Source organism: Anabrus simplex, chromosome 7 (assembly GCF_040414725.1).
Source record: "Anabrus simplex isolate iqAnaSimp1 chromosome 7, ASM4041472v1, whole genome shotgun sequence".
In the NCBI taxonomy this organism is placed as follows: Eukaryota; Metazoa; Arthropoda; class Insecta; order Orthoptera; family Tettigoniidae; genus Anabrus; species Anabrus simplex.
The window spans coordinates 95,905,792-95,926,491 of record NC_090271.1 but is presented as its reverse complement, the minus strand read 5'-3'; the positions used below and the strand labels follow the sequence as shown (position 1 = coordinate 95,926,491).

Here is a 20,700-nt window from a genome sequence, read left to right as displayed (position 1 = left end):
GTGAAGGTCCCATATTTGTGGTCTTACCAGAGACTTATATGCCCTCTCCTTTACATCCTTACTACAACCCCTAAATACCCTCATAACCATGTGCAGAAATCTGTTCCCTTTATTTACAATCATATTTATGTGATTACCCAAACTGCCTTCTATCAAACCAGTTATTAACTTTGCAAACATGTCTGATACAGTCAGAAAGAATGCTTTCCCAAAGCTTACAAGCAACAAATGAGGTTATCCTCACAGGAAGCTACAGATGAGGTGGGCCAGCATGTAAGGTAGGAAGCAAGAATTTCTCTCTAACATCTGAACTTAATTGTGTGTGGTAACAGGAAGATACCAAAAAAAAAAAAAAAAAGAAAAAGAAAAAAGAAATCAAAATCTCTTTATTTGCAAATGAGGTATCTACCTTGGTGGCAAATGGTACACTAAAATACATTACTGTCAAGCACTAAATATTAAATTAACAAGAGAAGAAAATTTTCGTATAATACGATATTATACAATTTACGCTAACAATTTTTTCTATTAAACACACAGCTCATCCTTAATAAATTTATATTGATTACAAAATTCTACTTATAATATCTCCTGTACTACTTACAAATATAGTCAACTGATATACAGTATGTGGAATTACTTCAAATGATACTATACAACTGGTATAAGATTAAACTTTACATTGCATTTATTTACTTTCTTTTTTTTTTTTTTTTTTTACCCATTCCCTTCTAGCATGTAATGGTTAGGGTGAGCTGCATTTACCTTGATTTTAAATTAAGCTTTCTTAAATTCAGTTAGTTTTGTAATATGTAGGTTTCTAGGCCATCTGGACAGAGTGTAATCACCCTAGTGTGTGTCATGTAATTCTTAAGGATGTATGAGTGTGGACATTCATTTTCCTTGTTCACTTTGGTTTTTGGTGAATAAGATTTTCTAATTTTCTAAATTTTTCTTCATACTTTTCGGCACTTAATTTCTTTCCTGCCTTAGTCACCATCATATGACTTACCCTCTGTGTCACTAGGCCTTCTGTCCTATTAGCTTTTATGGCAAGTCATGTCACAGGATTCGTTGAGTGGGTTCAGCATCCCATTCTATTATGTTCTTATCCTTTCTATTAAACTATTTTTCTCTTTCTTGGATGTCTGTATGAGCTTTGGCTCCTGTTTCCTGGATACTTCTGATCCATATGTTTTGTGTTGCTACACTGTTAATTAAGGACAGCAAGTGTCAAGTGGTGTAAAAGCTGATAAGCTTTATTTTCAAAGGTACCTGGATGTGAATTCAAGGCCCGTAAGGCCATTGTAAAACAAAGTTGAAGGTCTGATGTCCTTCTCAAGGAAAACATTTATTATTGGTAGCTCTAGCTGCTTATTCTCTGACAACACCAAAGATGTTTTTAAGACTAACAAGTCTTGTACTGTAAAATGGGAATTCCTTCTCCACTATTAATGATTAAGTTCTAAATCTTACTAGCATATCGTAAATTCCATTCCTTATTGTTATTTTGGTTATTGTTAGTTGTTGTTGTTTTTGTTTTGAAAAGAACACTGAAACAAGAATAATAAGAAAAGATAAAAGATCAATTGGAGAATACATTCAAAATTTAAAGTTTTTGTGTGGTCATTTATTCAGTTGCCTATGCCCTAACACTTCTTCCCCTCTACTGCCCTTGTATTCCAAAACAATTTTTATTATTATTATTATTATTATTATTATTATTATTATTATTATTATTATTATTAGCACTACTACTAGGGACTGCCTGGCCAAGGCGGTAAAGCCGTGCTTGGTTTGCCTGGAAGAACGTGGGTTTAAATCCCCGTCAGGAAGTCGTCAAATTTAAGAAACAAGATTTCCACTTCCGGAGGTGCATATGGCCCTGAGGTTCGCTCAGCCTACACCAAAAATGAGTACCAGGTTAATTCCTGGGGACAAAGGCGGCCGGGCGTAGAGCTAACCATTCTACCCCATCACGTGCCGAGGTTACGAATGGTGGAAGCCTTTACCTTCCACCACTCCAAAGGCCTTCATGGCCGGTTCGGAGATGAGTTTGCTTTGCTTTTTGCTTCTACAACTAATACTTTAAAGAAATCAAACCCTCTTTCCCACAGGGAGAAGAACTTCAGTTGCTGGACAATCGGCCTAAACTGAGATTTATAGCAGACAATCGAACTATGGCTGGAACATATGAATGCATTGCCAGTAATGGAGTTGGAGAACCTGCCAGAGCTGTTATTGAGCTTAGAATTCTATGTAAGTTTGCTTTAAAATGGTATAAATGTAAGCAAGAAACTGGAGATAACATGAAAGAAAACATTCTTAAGTTACAACAAAGTTACATTCTTGAGTAAGGCATAATGGTATTTATGGAAACAAAGATTTTCAGGGTAAAACATAATAAACAAATGCAGTACATAAAAAATTTATTGCATGTGTTCATGAATTCTTTATTGGTAGGTTTGTTTCTGTCATGAAAATCCACAGCCTGTTTCCAGTCACCCGACTGGGTCAGGAATGGAATGAATAAAGCCCCATCTAACGGCAAGGATAGGAATTGTGCCAGCTGCCGAAGCCTGTCACACTCCTCTGAGGCAATGATTAATGAATGACATGATATGAAATTATATTGGAGAGTGTTGCTGGAATGAAAGATGACAGGGAAAGCCGGAGTATCTGGAGAAAAACCTGTCCCGCCTCTGCTTTGTCCAGCACAAATCTCACATGAAGTGACCCGGATCTGAACCACGGAACCCAGTAGTGAGAGGCCGGTGTGCTGTCGCCTGAGTCACGGGGGCATTTTTTTGTTTTGTTCCTGTCATATTTGCCTAAATCTAAAATATCAATGTCTTAAATTCAGCCATTTTAACCTTTACATGCATGATATAGCATGTCTGGAACAAGGTTGCTCAGTGGTTGGCTGGACTGTCTAATTACAGTCTGTATTGGATAAAACCAGTCTCAAAAGCCCAGAATAACGGCCGAGAGGATGCATCGTAATGACCACACGGCCCCTCATAATCTGCAGGCCTTCAGGCTGAGCAGCAGTCGCTGGGCAGGCCAAAGCCCTTTCAAGGGCATTAAGTGCCGTGGGGTTTGGTTTGGATTGGATAAAAATGAATTGCTAACACTCCTGAGGTACATGCTGGAGCCTAGTAGCACATAATAAGTGGCTGCTGCTGCTGCTTAAAAAGCATCACTTACTCCTGTCTAGAAATTCAAACTGCCAAGTGGGGTCAGAAGGCCAGCACCTCAACCTTCTGAGCCACTCAGCCTGGTGCTGGGTTTACTTTAAATATTGTACTACTCATGCAGAGTTCTCAGTTTTCATCTTCTACACATAATACAGTAATAAAACTGCATCCAGTTCCTTGGGTGAATGGTGAGCTTAGTGGCCTCTGATTCAGAGAGCATGACATTTTGAGCCCATACAACATCTTTGCTCCTGAACTGTTCTCATATTCACAGCATTGTTGTTACTGGGTATAGTAATAATAAGAATAATATTGTTGGCTTTACGTCCCACTAACTACTTTTTTTACAGTTTTCGGAGATGCCAAGGTGGTGGAATTTAGTCCCACAGGAGTTTTTTTACGTGCCAGTAAATCTACGGGCACGAGGCTGACATATTTGAGCATCTTCAAATATCACCGGACTGAGCCAGCATCGAACCTGCCTCGTTGGGGTCAGAAGGCCAGCACCTCAACTGTCTGAGCCACTCAGCCCGGCACTGGGTATACACTAGAACCTCGATAATTCGAAATTGGTTGATTCAAAATCTCACCTAATTCAAAAAAGCCTTCGTTCTCAGAAACATGAGATACGGTTTTGCATGTTATTTAAATTGTTTAATTCAAAATACGGATAATTCGTAATTCGAAGAACAATGTCGGTTCCATTACTGAAATTCAAACTTTTAATTCAAAACTGCCTTTAAATTACATTTTTAAAAATAGTCTTTTACAAAGTAATTTAAATTGAAATTTTCTGCATGCCATGAAAGAATGCGTCTTCTGGAATGTTCAGGGGTAGTTTTCCACACTTTTACTTCAGTGTGTCTACAGTGTGCTTCATATTTGCTAAGTTCAAGTGAAATCATAATTCTTTTGTATTCAGCATTTTAAGGAACACCACAATATCACATAGCAGGCAGTGTGCAGAGAAGCAGAATCCACAAACACTGGCGATGCCGAGAGTTGACAATAAAGCGTGGTTTATATACCGTAATCAATTCGTACGCACTGAACAATACTGTCAATGCCAATGAAACAGCATTATTTTTATTAATGTCGAGCCCAAACGGACTTATGGTTTTAAAGGGGAGAAGGGCCAGCTGGGAAATCATACAAGGGTGGGGGTCCCTGTAGTGTGTTGCAATGCACATGGAAGCGAGAGACTTCCTTCCCTCATCACAGGAAAGTTCGATAAGCCACAATATTTTAAGGGTGCCAGACACTTTCCGTGCAAGTAAAGGAATCTAAAAATGCAAAAAGTGCAGTAATCCAAAAGACAAAGCATTTGCACAGGGGAGCCAGCATAATTTGTCCTCGTCTTGTGTTTTTTTTTCCCCTTTCGTTGCGTGAGGTTATGTTTGCCAGTGCTTTATCCAAGTGCATTATTTAAATAATATAAATGCACCTTGTTGGATACATTTCAGAAAATGTGTTTTCTTTAGCATTTGAATGGTTTAAACTGAGAATCAAGGTGACTGCATGCATTAATGGGTCTTAGAATACTTAGTGACATGGCAAGGGTTGGCATTTCTGAATTACGAGAGAAGTGCCATGGTGGGAAATCATACAAGGATAGTCACTGTACTGTGTTGTAATGCAGACGGAAGCGAGAGACTTTCTACCCTCGTCATAGAAAAGTTTGATAAACCACGATATTTTAAGGGCATCCGGTACTTTCTGTCCAAGTACAAGGCATATAAAATGCATATAGTACAGTAATCCAATGAATAAAGCACTTGCACAGGGGATCCAGTATAGATTTCTCCTGGTCTTTGAATCATGTTTTTTTTTTTTTAATATTTCCTTGCATGAGGTTATGTTTGCCAGCGAGTTAGCCAAGTGCATTATTTGAATACTGTAAATGCACTTTATTGGATACATTTTGGAAATAGTTTTTTTCCTGGCATTTGAAAGGTTTAAACTGTGAATCAAGGTTAATTGCATGCAGTAACAGGTCTTAGAATATTTTGTGATGCCACAAGGGTTGGCATTTCTAAATTACGAGTTGGCAGTTAATTCAAAATCACGTCATTCGAAGTCTGATTTCTGCGTCCCATCGACTTCAAATTAACGCGGTTTTACTGTAGTTTAAATATTGTACTAATAATGCAGAGTTCTCAGTTTTCATCTTCTACACATAATACAGTAATAAAACTGCATCCAGTTCCTTGGGTGAACGGTGAGCTTAGTGGCCTCTGATTCAGAGAGCCCCCAGTTCAGTTCCCAGTCAGACTGGGGACTTTAATCTTAAATGGTTAATTCCCTTGGTTTGTGGACTGGGTGGCTGTGATGTCCCCAACATCCCTGCATCTCATACACTACACACAACACTATCCTCCACCACAACAACATGCAGTATCCTATACATGGCAGATGCCACCCACCCTCATTTGAGGGTCTGCCTTAGAAATGCTGCACCAGGCTAGCAATAGTCGCATAAAATTATAAATAAAACTGTAAGTGGGAGTGATTTTTATCTGTGGGATTGTTTTGCTATAATTCAGAAATTTCTAGAGATAATTCAATGAAATTTGGTTTAATTTTAGGTGCATTATTAACATGAATACTAGGCAAACAAGGTGCATGCAGTAAAAGAAAATGTAAATCAAGTCAGCATGAATTGCTTGATCTTGACCGTTTAAAGTCCTAGCATTCACAAACTACTGCAGATAGAACAAAAACATTAATGAAATTATTTTCTTAAATCTTCGGTCTAAAAAAAAAAAGGCAAAAAGGAAACATAGATAGCTCAAAATAAGCATTTTGATGGTTTCTGTCTTTAACCTTTACAGAACAGCACTATATTTGCATGATTATTTTCAAAATTCCCTTCATGACTCTTCATGAAAAATAATCTACCCTCTAAGTATGTAAATTTAATGATGACAAGAAAGATTTTTACATGAAATATTTCAAATGAACTGTTTTCTTGAAATTGTTTCCGAACAATGAACAAATAGACTGGTGATGATGGGAAGCATGTTCACTCAACAAAACAACTGGCCATGTTCAAAGGCAAAGCATAGCGCCAGCTTATTCAGAGGTTTAGTTTTATTACAGTGATGTTATTTTTAAACAGTTCCTGAATATAAACGAGAGAAGCCACAGAGAGTAGCTACTGCAGAATAACCTTAATGATAATGTCAGTATCTTGTGCCAGATATACTGTAGTAGAGGAAATAATATGGATCGTAATGTCATTAATTCGTACATGGTTCAGACATTCTTTGTGGGAGTGATAATCTTATTGTATTACACCTTAAAATGATAACACCATCACCACCACCAGACAATGGACAATAATGTGTCCATGTAATTTGTTTGAAGATTGATACACAATGTCTTCCATTTAGATCCACCTGAAGTATCTACAGACAGAAATTGGGTACATGCATCTCCTGGTATTCGTGCTGAAATCTCGTGCATGGTGACTGCAGATCCAGAAGCTGAGGTAAGCCTCTATATGACTCAAGTGAATTAAATAAATCAATATTGCACTAAAAGTAGAAAAGTAGAGAGGAAAATCAGTATATCTTGGGAAGAACCTAAGAGATGTTCACAAGTTATGAATGAAATCATATACAGAAAAACAGAAACTTGCATATGAACTTATACAATATAAGAAAAGTTGTCATAGCCCCACCTCCCCATTGCTCCTTCTTCCACACTGACTTTTCATTGTGTTTATTCTAATAAGTAATTTTATTGAAGTTTGTATCTTATTATATATTACTGTACTTGACAATTTTAGTTCGTTTCCATTTCTTATTTTCTCCTTCTGAGTTTCTAGTCTTTTATCACCTTTTTTTGTCTTTGTTCTTTTTTCTTTATCCAATTTTCCTTTCACCTCACACTTCTCTCATCAAGACTGAAGTTCTGTTAAATAAGTCTCACTGTCCACCTTCCTGATGAAGCTGAGGAGAAGAAACAACCTCGTCGGAGACTGAGAAGATGATGATGATGATAATGATGATGATGATGATTTTTATTTTTAAAAGCCTACAGTGCTAAGAAGAAATAGAAGAACCAGGATTGATGAAGGGAGAGTCCATCTATGTGAAGATAGCAGTTTATGAGGATTTGGAGATTATCCTTGGCCTTTTGTGTTTTTATATTTGTCCTTGTCTCTTCTTTCTGTAGCTCCTCCTTCCCACACTCACCCATCATTTTGTTTATCCTAATACATGTTCCTACCTTTTTATGTATGACTTTATTTTTCACTTTTTGTTCCTTTCCATTAGTTAAATATGTACGCAGCATATTAGGATAATACAAGAAAAAACAACTTTGAAGTTCGATCATCAGTCTGAGAGAAATACTGGTCCTATGCAAGGTGAATCTATAAACATGACATTGAAATATTTCCTATGTTATTCTATGTTATTCACCGGGTGAGTTGGCCATACAGTTAGGAATGTGCAGCTGTGAGCTCGCATCTGGGAGATAGTGGGTTTGAACCCCACTGTTGGCAGCCCTATAGATAGTTTTCCATGGTTTCCCATTTTTACACCAGGCAAATGCTGGGGCTGTACCTTAATTTAGGCCATGGCCGCTTCCTTCCCATTCCTAGGCCTTTCCTGTCCCATCGTCGCCATAAGACCTACCTGTGTCGGTGCGATGTAAAGCACATAGCAAAAAAAAAATTTTATGTTATTCAAAGTCAGCTCCAGCCAGCCTGAGGAGAAAGACCAAGAAAAGAGAGCCATTTATGAGCCAACAACAGAATATCCCAAACATTCCTAAAGAATTTCTAGCATCAAAATTGTTGGACTGTTAATTGGTGCCAGAGGAACAATGATAACTGATAACATTTTGTGTGAAATATCTGCCAAGTCTGGGGGTTCCTAATCCTCCTAGATGTTTCAATATTAGTGAACAAGGGCTCACTTCAAATTATCCATAATCACCTTTACAACCCACTTTAACAACTGCTCTTTATTGTAATTATTTAACACTGTTGATATGGAATACATATTTTGTCCGACCGCCCGCCCGCCCGCCCGACCAACCGACCGACCGGTCTATATAAATAAATAAACATAAAATAAGAGTTTCATCTGTGCATTACTCAGAATTGAAAAAGAATGGTATTTCTGTATTGATCATGTCCACAGTAACAAGGAAATGCACTTTTTAATTTTTCGTTATGTCTGTCTGTCTGTCTGTCTGTCTGTCTGTCTGTCTGTCTGTCTGTCTGTCTGTCTGTCTGTCTGCACATCACAAGAAAATAGCTAAAAGAAAATTTGATGAAAGTAGGTATGAAAAAGTTGGGTAATGAGGCTCTACACTTTAGGCTATAAATAATTTTATTCACACTGAGTGAAATGGTATTTTAGGGGAAGGCCTAAAATTTAATTCACTAACATCTATGCCACTTCATAAAAGAAAGAAGAACTCCCTTTATATCAGATGCCATGATATCACAGAGTCAGAAGAAAACTAAATGTGAGGGCCTACAATATGGAAAACACATATGATTGATCGACAGTAACATTACACTGACCATTGTTGTGATCTGTTTTGTCTCTTCTGCTACCTTTCATCTCCAATAGATGGGATTACTGCTGCATCCCGAGTAAAACAACATGCCTGAATATTTGCGGAGAGTAGCTGCACATGCTATGTGATTGTCCCATCAATGATGGATACTACAGCTAGCTACAGCAAGGAAAATTGTAAAGATAACTATCAAAATGAGATAAAGTCATGAAGGAACGTAAAGAAAGTAGGAAGAAGGACTCCCTTTGTACTGGATACCGTAATATGACAGAAACTAGATGTGAAGACCTACAGTATCAGAAGCTGATACTTGGCTTTTTTTTATACTGGAAGAAGGAGATCAAATGAATATCAGTAATAATACAAAACTGTATTAAACTGTAAACGGCCACAGAGAACAAGGAAGCAAACACGTCATGACAAGCCACTGAGTGGGAGAGAACAACACGAGGAGTGGACACAAAATATAATCATATACCGTACATGCTAAGTAGTTATTCCGTCAACATGCAGTGTTACCAACCCATAAATCTATTCTCCGCTAAATTTTAGTTGAAAATCCACTAAATTCTGCTAAATTTTGCAATAGCATATACCAGCTGTTTTAATTAAAGAAATTAACTCAACACTCACCAGTTTTGGAACAGGAGTTCATCATCTTCTCCTCCCTGCACTATATGCTCTGAAGCAGATATGCTGGGTTGAGGTCCTGTGGTGTCATATGAAGCCACATGATACCATTCTTTTTCGAAGTATATGCTGGCAGTTCTCATCAGCAAAGCACATATGGAAATTTTCAAATCTATTTCAAAAGTTATTTTCACTTTCATTACTGTTTTCATTGTTTTTGATAAGTGCAGAAAGAAATAATGTCAAACAATTTCACATTTATATTGCACTGCCAATAGATACACCGTCAGTATTTACGATCACTGGGAAGCTCAACCAACTGATATTTCAAAGCTCAATTATTTAACCACTCTATACAAAATATCTGACTACTTTTTAACCTATTCTTTCGACATATTGATGTCCTCATATCAAAAGAAACACGTTATCAAACACAACACTACCCGACTCATCAAGAGTGCAGTAACAATTGTAACAAATTCTGACTGAGGCTGCGGACCAGCTGGTCTAGAAAACGAGTCGTAGTATGCAGCATAAGTTCAATACAACAGGAATAAGTAGACTACTATGCCGTAGTAAGTTCTATATTATTTTTTTCTCCTGGTGATGAAAGGTGATATCGTTACTGCTGAAAATCGCTAAAAGAAGTTTGAAAGTCCGTCAAAAAATCCGCTGTCTGCTAAATGGAAATTTTTTCCACTGTTCTATTTAAAAATCCACCAAATTTGATGGAAAATCTACTGAATTGGCAACACTGTCAACATGGGTACTTCAGCTAGTAAATAAATAAATAACAACTATATATGTACCTTTCACATCCTTACCTTGTCTTCCTCATGCTCAAATACGTCAGCCTCGTGTCAGTAGATTTACTGGCACATAAAAGAACTCCTGGGGGACAAAATTCTGGCACCTTGCCATCTCAGTAAACCATAAAAGTAGTTAGTGGAACCTAAAGACCAATAACATTATTATTATTATTATTATTATTATTATTATTATTATTATTATTATTATTATTATTATTATTATTATTATTATTATTATTATTATTATTATTATTATTATTATTATTATTATTATTATTATTATTATTATTATTGTCGTCCTCTTCTTTTTCTATACCTGTCCTGGTTCACTTACTGCCAATATTCTGCTTGTTATTATGACAAATTGATGTAATTTTCTTTTGTCAGTCATATCAGTATCGTACTAATATATTTCTATTATAAATTAGGTACAATGGTTGAAAGATTCACAGTTACTGGAACCCAGACAACATATTTCAACATACCATTATGAAGACAAATTTCGCCTACTGTTTCGGAGAGTACAAGCAAGTGACTTTGGACATTACATGTGCCGTGCTACAAATAGGATAGGCACCAATCAGCAGACAATTCAGCTTTCAGGTAATGATTTTAGAAATTATCAGTCAAGATCTCAAAATGACCACAGCAAATTTCTAGGTATATTTTGGGACAGGGGATTTGCTGAATAAATATGTAAGAAAGCAAATTGGTAAGACATAGGGGATATAAATGCCTGCTCATAGAATGCTTGATTTTTAAATGTAAATGTTTTTGTTTGTTTATGTATAGTTTCAGCTGCTTAGCACCACATTTAACACCTGTCAGTCTTTCTGGATTTTCAGTACTCCTTCATTTTGGTGGAGAGTGTAGTTCTTCACTCTTTGGACCACTTCTTGCCAGTTCTTCTTCTCACTCTCTCCAGAAGATCCTTTATTCCATGTACCAAGTCCTGAACTTATTTCTTCCTTGAATCAGTATCTCAGAAGCACTGGTCAGATCCTCCTTCACTGCAGTTGTCCACAAAGTAGTATATTTCCCAGTCATGAGAGGATGATGAATTTTGGTGTTAGGCATTCGTGAGAGAGAACCATGAAACATAAGGCAGCCCTTCCTTGTAATAAGTGATAGCTTTTCAAATTTAGAGCACAGCTCTGATTAAAAGCTTATTAAAGTGAGAAGTCATCATCATCATCATCATCATCATGATCATGTTCTAAAAGCTAAGCCTTGTTGCCGCAGCAATAGATATCTATCTTGAGCCAGTCTTTTCAACTCAGAATAGGTCTTGGAGTTCATCCTCGTAAGCACGGGTCATCATCTTCCTCTTTTCCCGGCAATTCTTCCTTCGATGATGTTGCAAAGACTCCTCATGCTGCGGAATTGACCAATAAATTTTATTTTCCCTTTTTCAATTTCTGTAACCAGACTCTGCTTTTCTCCTATATCTCTGAGGAATCTGGTATTGCTCTTCATTTCAGAATTACTATTGAAATTTAGCATGGGAATAACAGATTACCCCTTGTGGGCGAAGAGCAGTCGATATCCCCTGACTGTCATAAAAGGCAACTGAAAAAAGGCAGCAGGGGCTCTGAACTTGGAAGCAAGAGTTAGCGATCACAGTTTCTGTAGTTAATTCTGGCATTGTTTCCACTTACCTGTGTCAGGCTCTTCACTTTCAAATTTCCTATCTGACCTCCGTTGGTCATAGTGTGCTTGCCGCCTCATTCTACTGCAAAAATGCAGCTACTGGATGTTGTGTTTATGTTCCCATTCGAGACATTCTATGCAAAAGCCACTGAGAACTGGTTGAGCAGCAATCCTGGGTGAATTGTAACTAATCTTCAGATCGCCAGGTTGTTTGCAGAAGATTTTGTGTGCACTGCAACAATGGAGACCGCTGTAAACGATTTCCGTAAGACAGGAATCTCAAATCAATCAAAATCAAAATCTCTTTATTTGCAAATGAGGTGTCTACCTCGGTGGCAAATGGTACACTAAAATACATTATTGTCAAGCACTAAATATTAAATTAACAAGAGAATAAAATTTTCCTATAATACAATATTATATAATTTACGCTAACAATTTTTTCTATTAAACACACAGCTCATCCTTAATAAATTTACATTGTTTACAAAATTCTACTTATAATATCTCCTGTACTACTTACAAATATAGTCAACTGATATACAGTATGTGGAATTATTTCAAATGATACTGTACAACTGGTATAAGATTAAAATTTACATTGCATTTATTTACTTTTTCTTTTCTTTATCCATTCTGGAACCTAAGTAGCAAAACGACCTGCCCCTTTTACCACCACTTTTCAGAGTTCCTGAAGGGCCTTCACAGCTACCGTAGCAGTCCCAGGGCCCTCAAAGTCCCCACTGTACTTCACCCCTACAGGCAGTCCCCTACTTTGGCTGTCCAAACTCCTTAGACCAGGGGATGGAATTAATTTATTCACACACATTTTTTATTTACATTAACCTGCACTGGTCGAATGCCCTCTAACATTTCATTTATTTTCTCTGTTGCTGTTTATTCTCTTTTTGAATCTTTCCATACAACCTCGATATCTTCACAGAGGAGGGCTACATCTTATAAGAGAGTCCAACCTTACAATGCAAACATCAATTTAATTAAATCAATTAGTACATATTTTGTCCTTATATCGTGGACATAATCAGCTATAGCTTAAATACCATTTAAAACTAAAAGATAAAGGTATCACATAACAAGAAATGGATAAAATTATGTAAAGGCTAAAATATCAAGTCCTTGTTGTCTAAAAGTCTTACATTGATTGTAAGATTAGGCACCAAATTGGCCTCTTCTTAAAATAGATCATGTTGATTTATACATTATCATACTATATTACGAGTTTGAATAATATTGACTTGTACTGTGAGGGATGTTGTGTGAAATCATGCTCAAGCCAGGTTGTTAAAAGTTAAGGGATTGAAAGAATATATCCTCGCTGGCTCAGGTTGATTTATCCACGTCTTGCTGTGGAGAGTCGACTGTGCCTAACTGAGTGTGATGCAGGCGTGATGAAGGGGCTGACAGTGAGGCGGGAAGTGTGTTGACTGGAAGAGTGTGAGTGGCCTGAAGTGTGGGCATAGGAGAGGGTGTGGAAAGGGAAGAAAAAGTAGAATGCTGATTAGTGTTCAGATGAAACACCTTGTTCAAAGAACAATTAAAAAACTTTTTAATTGCCATGTCTATGATTTTGTTGATATTCTCAGACAACTCATTCAGATTGCCTACAGGGTTCAATCTTTGGTCTAAATTAATAAAAATATTTTCATATACTGAGTGTGCACAATTAAAGTTATGGTATTCAACACTGTACAGCACAGACTTTAATGATCGTAGAAGTCTGAAATTTTGTGCATATGCTAACTAAACAATGCACTCGCGAATTATGCCTCAAAAATTATTAGTTTCAAGTTTTGCCACTAGACGAAAAAAGGCAAGAAAGATCAGACACATGATAACAGTGGTTCTGGGAGGTTTATTAGCATTTATGGTTACAAAAACTGTTCAATATGATTTCCGAACTTAGCAACATGCTGCATCAGTAACAGAGCATGGCCGACAGTTACCCGCAGAATATCGGGTGAAATCAGAGTGACATGTTGTTGTATGCTAGTTTTTAGATCAGGCAGAGACCGGACATGTCTCTGATAGACACAATCTTTCAAATATCCCCACAACTAGAAGTTACATGGATTTAGGTCAGGAGACGCGGAGAGTGATCATTAATGAAGGTTTCTCGAAGCAATTCTTTCACCTGGTGAGTTATATGTGGTGTTGTCCCATATTGAATGAAAATAATGGTGTGGTCACAGTTGCTGTTGTAAACAAGATAAGGTTTACAAGAACACAACTTATTTATTTGATTCACACAGAATTCTACAGTATGTACAAGAATAAAACATAAAATTGTCTTGAAGCAGAGTAGATGATTAATCTTGAGAGAGTTTCTGTTTCTATACACTATGTACACTCTGAATGTATTTACACTCACTGCTATCTTGAAAAGATAGTTCTTGGGAAAGATATAGTTCGTGATAGTTGAAAACTATCATTTGCACTAGCATAGATTAGCTAAGAGAGTTCCTTCTAACTTGAAGTGTCTGAGTTCATAAGCTTGTACTAAATGAAAGCTATGTTCACAATTAGAGAATCTAATGTGTGTGTCGGAGCTTGAGTGAGCTTGGGGATGTGTGGCACACAACATCAGGGCTCGACATGGATGAAGGAATGGGAAAGTGGAGTAGTGACCTGAGGTGAAACCTCATACTACCAGAATTCCGTCCACCTGGTCGAGACACATTTTTAAGAGGAGTAGCCTCCGTGTTCGACGTTCAGTGTATTCTGGAGCAGGACACTGGGGAGAATCCTCATGAGTGACAGACAGGGAGCTCCTTATATACTGCACACGACGTAACAGACACGCGCACAGAAGACTGCGCGTTGAGCCTCGAATGATCCACGCTTGCGTGCGTGCGGCTGGCTGGCGCTGAGCGAAGAGAGCGGAGGACATACAACAGTTGCGTTCCTGCAAAGCTGGAACCACATGTTGCACATGAAGGTCCCTACAACGTGCAGATATCACTGTACACATGACAGGCACATGAGAGGTCACCTCCTTAAAGACAGACCGAGAATGAACGATTCTTAAAATATTTTTATGTAACAGTACCGGCTTTGAACCTATCTGTGGGTCATCTACAGCTGCTGAAGAACCTGAATGTGTAGCAAGGCAAAAAGCACGTCAGAGCTCAGATGGGAACCACCTGTAGGGAGGGATACCAATTTTGAAGACCGTGTCTTTTGAAAAATTTTGTCTTTAGATTTAAAGCTTCAGTATTCTTCAGTTGATGATAACAAATTCTCACACTTCCAAGGCAAAAGTTCAAATTCTACCTTAGTCAGTACACTGAAGCTACTGCATGTCAAATCTCAAGAAATATTATTTAGAATCAAATTTCAACATGTGAAGAATTTTTGTAAGAAAGTGATGGACAGTTTTATGGAAAAACAGTGTGTATTGTTTTTAGTGTATTTTCAAACATTTCAGAAAGGACATGGGTTCATCCATTTTCAATTATTAGAGAGTAATAATTATGTATTCAATTAGATAAGAGACGCTATGGCTGAAGAAGTCTTAAATTAGACGAAACATGTACCAAAAAATGTATAACATATTTTAACATTGAATGTGTTCTCACTTGTAAACTGAAGTGTATTGATTAGGTGGATCATTAAACCTAATACTAGTTCTTAATATCTTGGTATTTACCACCTCACCATGATAGGACGCTGTAATATTATACTCGTATTAAACACTAGAAGGCAGGAGTGTCCTTTCTAGATCATATGAACCTGAAACACCGGCGAAACACTAAATTCATATTGTGACCGCTGTAAACCTAATAAATGCTATAAACTGCCCAGTGTGCTGTATGAAACCATAATGTAGTTGGTAAAGGCGTGGTAGAGTGGGCTTGCATGTCAGATAGGAGGTTCAAGTCCGGGGCGAAGATTACAAATTTTTGAAATATTTGTTTAATACATACTGCATGCAGTGCGAGTTCAATACCCGCTTTTATGTAAATTGTGTGTGAATGAATGTGTTTGTGGCGCTAAGAAGGGCTGATTAGTTAGCAGGCTGGACACATACAGACCGGAAATGATAGGAACACAACTGCCCTGACAATGTTTTATCTCAGCAAATGCTCGATGTGATGACCGTTTTAGTTTATGCACATCAGGCCCGGTGTCCATTAGATCGTATTGCGCATTGAAGCATTCGAGGTGTAATTGCTCGGCATGTGTCCGTGATGAGTTGCCGGAGCTGGTCGGTGTTTTCTGGGGCTTGAGTATAAACGATGTTCTTCAAATGTTCCCACAAGTAGAAGTCTGATGGTGTTAAATCTGGTGATCTGTAGCGGGCCTATCGCAGACTAGTGGCTGGTTGGAAATCACACCTGTTGTCCTTAGGCGTCTTTCAACATGGCAGAATGTCGTAGCAGCTGGGTGTCGCCTGTTGTGATACCGTTTCTGGTACAGACATAGTGCCTTGCACGCAGTTTGTCTTGCTTCCCCATAAATTAGGAGCATGTCAACATATTCCTCTGTGAAAAACATGCCGAATGAACTCGGAGATTACATTCAGGCTCTAACCAGCGGAGTATGCACAGGGCACAAGATGAATAACAGTGTCATTGTACTGTTTGAATGTGGCAAACGTAGGCCTGTGTTTACGTATTCAAACATCATACCGATGCAAAAATATTTGAACGATGCAGGATTCGAACCACCGTTGGCACATTCTGTCGATTTCTAAGTCAACACCTAACCACATCCGCTACACTACACTGCTAGAAACATGCTGGTAGTACGATGAGAGCAGAGTACATACGCCATTCAGTTCGGTGTTTAAGACATTAATTACTGCACTGTTACCTAGTTTTATCCATTGATTCCCCTCTTCATTATATCCAGTCACGAGGCACGACACATTAACATAATTACATGGTAAAAGGACGTTGCTACATGATTTCAAGGCGTCATGTTTTGCGAACAGACAATATAACATTTTGCTAGGGTTCAGAATCGTGTGCAAAATGTGCTCACTGAACATTAGTACAGTATGCCTGCAGGGGAAAAGCACCCCTATAACCATGTGCACTTTAGTTGGGCTGCAGCAAAAGATATTGGAAGGGGCTCTGAGTCACACTGTATATCAATTTTTAGTCTTGTCCATAATATTCCCTGAATTTCTGTTAAAGGGACAAAATATGGGCCCCCTACCTTACACTTCTGGAGACATATTAAGTTGTTCCTAACAATGATATATTTGTCATCTGGACATGTCTCATTAAGCAATAAATGGCAAAAGGAAGAGACTTTAAGTTTACTTATTGAAATTAAATGAATATAAGTAGCTTAAAAATAATAGAAGGCAGTATTTAAACAATATATAACAGATATTTTCAGACAATAGTTCCACAGTTTTATTACAAAAATGTCAAATTATTACAAGAGACATACACTCATGTTAAAAAAACAAAAAAAAAACAAAAAAAATCAACAGAACACCTTGAAAGACTAGAGGTAGGAAGTTTATAACATCAATTCACTTGATATCCGAACACTTCACAAAATTTGGTTGGGCACCAGCTACATTTTAGGCAACTTCATTCTCATCTGTGGCATGCCTTTTCTGATCTGATAGTGAAAGCCTTCATGCTGTGATTCTGTGAGACATTTTAACAGCTTTTCAACATCATCTTTCCTTTCCTTTTTCATAGGAAGTTTCTTAATGCACTTGTCATAGAAAACATATCCCCTGAACCCATTAATATGTACTGATTATGTCATAATTATTTCTAGCAAGTTTTCATAATTTTACATGCTACCATAGTTACTGCAATATATTTTAAACTGCTATTTAATCTTGTTCAAATTTGTGCAGCTCTTATCTACATAATGTGCCAGCAAACAATCACATCATTATAAATATTTAATGATTAAATCATGAATGTCTAACTGAATAACTCACCGTCTTAGAAATCCACCTGAGTGTGGATTGTTTTGAAGAAAGTTTAATAAACACAGGCCTACATTGCAGTCTGGACTCCAATAGATGGAAACCACACATCTTCACATCTTCTCTGGGGTTTTCTCTTCTTTTTAGTAGGAGGGATTTGTTTTAAGCGCCTCTCCACAAATCGCTTTGGTGATGGATTGAGGGATTTACCACTGGATAGTGATAGAGCTGATGGAAGTTGTTTCTTTGTTTGTATCAGGGGATTCTGTGTACTGTGTAGTATATAGGACACATTAGTTGGCCCACATTCACCTGTAGGCACATATCGTGAATCAACAGGTGTCCATGACCACTCAAGTTGATCATCACTAACACCATCACTACTGTCATCATTGTTGACTTGATAACTGCTTTCAAGCTGTGCATAATCATCTTCACTAACAAAATAATCATCACTTGACTTGATCTCATCACTACTTTCAACTAATAACTTCTTGAAACTTGCCTCAGACAAGCATAAACATTACAACATGTGGTGCCTGTCAGCTGACCATAGGGTGGCAAAATGAACTTGATGAAATAACTTCTGTTATATGCTACTCAACGAGACAAAGATGGTAAATGAAATGGATTTTATCTTGTAAATTTCACTAAGAGTCCTCCATATTACTATGTTGATAGAGTGGAAGTAGCTCATGGGGACCACTGTAAGTACCTGGATATTAATATAAGGAAAGATCTTCATTGGGGTAATCACATTAACAAGATTGTAAATAAAGGTTACAAATCTCTTCATAGGGTTATGAGGGTATTTAGGGGTTGCAGTGAGGATGTGAAGGAGAGGGCTTATAAGTCACTGGCATGGTTCCAGTGCATGGGACTCTTACCAGGATTACTTGATTCTAGAACTGGAAAAGATCAAAAGGAAAGCAATGTGAATTGTTCTGGATAATTTACGACAAAAAAGTAGTGTATTTAAACTTAAGAATTTCATTTTAAAGACCGTATTGAACCGAGAAAAATAGAAAAGTAAAATTAAAAATCCACCTTTTCAATACTAAAATTAAACTAAAGAAGTTATAACATTTACTCGGAACTAGTTTTGACGCTGGTGAGTGTCATCTTCAGCCAAATATGAGAACAGGCAATCGTAAATAAACATATCATTATATCAATGCACATATAAACACTCTTAATTTGGGACTTATGATGCCCCTAAAAGTATCTGGAGAATAAAACTTCAAATAATCACAATTTAAAAATCTTGAAGTCACGATTAGAATGACACTTAATACAGCATACTTCTTTTCACTCGAGTTAGAACTTTGAAAGTACTGAGTTCGACTTAGAACTGTAAGATTCTCAAATAAATAAAAAGTTTTTTCTTAAATGAAATGTTATACAAAGGTCGAATCACATATAGTTTTTCTCTGTATATATGACCTTGGGTTGGAAGGCAGGCTGTCAGTGGAGAGATGGCATGGAATAAGCTTGATGTTAATCATGATTGTTGTTTTAAGGGGCATAGCAACTAGGTCACACTGTCCATTGGCAGGAGTGAATTCTTAATAAAGGCTAACACATTGCTATTACTAGCCTAGCTGACACCAGCTTTTATATGCCTGTACCCTGAAAGATCTCTTGATTTTCATCATAGTGTCAAAACTCTCTTGTGTCTAAAAATTGGAAGTATTCTCAGCAAGATCATCCCTATTGACAGGCATTTTGTGATTTCTTGAGAATTAACTGCATTTTGTGGTTTCTTGAGCATTGACTGCATTATGTCACTTCTTCTCTCAGATTCCTCACTGCTTTGATGTGCTCACTGTCTGCTCTGTTTACAAGCAGTCAAAGCAAAATCATCTCCTTACAGGCCATGAAGGCCTGGGAGGGGTGGACGGTAAAGGTCACCACCATCGTAACCTCGGCACTTGATGGGGTAGAGTGGTTAGCTCTACACCCGGCCGCCTTTGCCCCCAGGAATGAACCTGTTACTCATCATTTTTGACATAGGCTGAGTAAACCTCAGGGCCATGTGCACCTCCGGAAGTGGAAGTCTTGTTTCTTAAATTTTTTGATTTCCTGACGGGGAATTAAATCCATGTCTTTCAAGGTGAACTGAGCACGCCTTTACCGCCTCAGCCAGATAGCCCTTCCTGCTCTGTTTAGCAAGCTGCAATTGTTATCTCTTGCAGGACTGCTTCCCACTTTGTTTGGAAAAGTTCCAAGGCTTTTGAATACTTAAGTATTTTAGAGAATTGCATCTAGTACAGTATCTCTAAGGTATACTTAATCTTTTTTCAATATCACTAAGAAATAGTTGAGAAATGCCTCATGAATGTTTTCCTCATGGAGAGCGAGTTCATTCCCTTCAGAATCTGGGAAGCAGAAATGAGCTCATCGAAAGATGAGAAAATATACATCCACAAGAATTGTTTGTGTTTGACACCCTTTCCTGTACCTCCACCTGCTGACATTGTCCTATCAGTTTTTCATTCACACACATTCCTATCCTCTTTCCTAGCTTCTTATCATTGATCTATATTCATACAACATAATGTTTATAAATATATTAAGAGCAAGGAAGGATAAACATCAAATAATGTAAAAATGATTAATATATTAGGGTTTTTTTTGCTGGGGCTTTATGTCGCACTGACACAGATAGGTCTTATGGCGACGATGGGATAGGAAAGGCCTAGGAGTTGGAAGGAAGCGACCGTGGCCTTAATTAAGGTACAGCCCCAGCATTTGCCTGGTGTGAAAATGGGAAACCACGGAAAACCATTTTCAGGGCTGCCGACAGTGGGATTCGAACCTACTATCTCCCGGATGCAAGCTCACAGCCGCGTGCCTCTACACGCACGGCCAACTCGCCCGGTAATATATTAGGTATTAAAGTCCTATCAAAATGATCAACCCTCACTGGCCCAGTATAACCAAGAAAACTAGCTTG

The 20,700-nt window shown here is 37.7% G+C and overlaps 1 protein-coding gene across 2 annotated transcripts in view; it reads left to right on the top strand.

Moving 5' to 3' along the window:
- The window catches only part of LOC136876932 (neurotrimin), a 135,296-nt gene that overhangs the window by 84,771 nt on the left and 29,825 nt on the right, over nucleotides 1-20,700 (top strand). For both annotated transcript variants that reach the window (XM_067150694.2, XM_067150695.2), the window contains exons 5-7: nucleotides 2,118-2,259; nucleotides 6,590-6,687; nucleotides 10,603-10,777. In XM_067150694.2, the coding sequence (XP_067006795.2) occupies nucleotides 2,118-2,259; nucleotides 6,590-6,687; nucleotides 10,603-10,777 (415 nt within the window). The remainder of the gene's footprint in view (nucleotides 1-2,117; nucleotides 2,260-6,589; nucleotides 6,688-10,602; nucleotides 10,778-20,700) is intronic.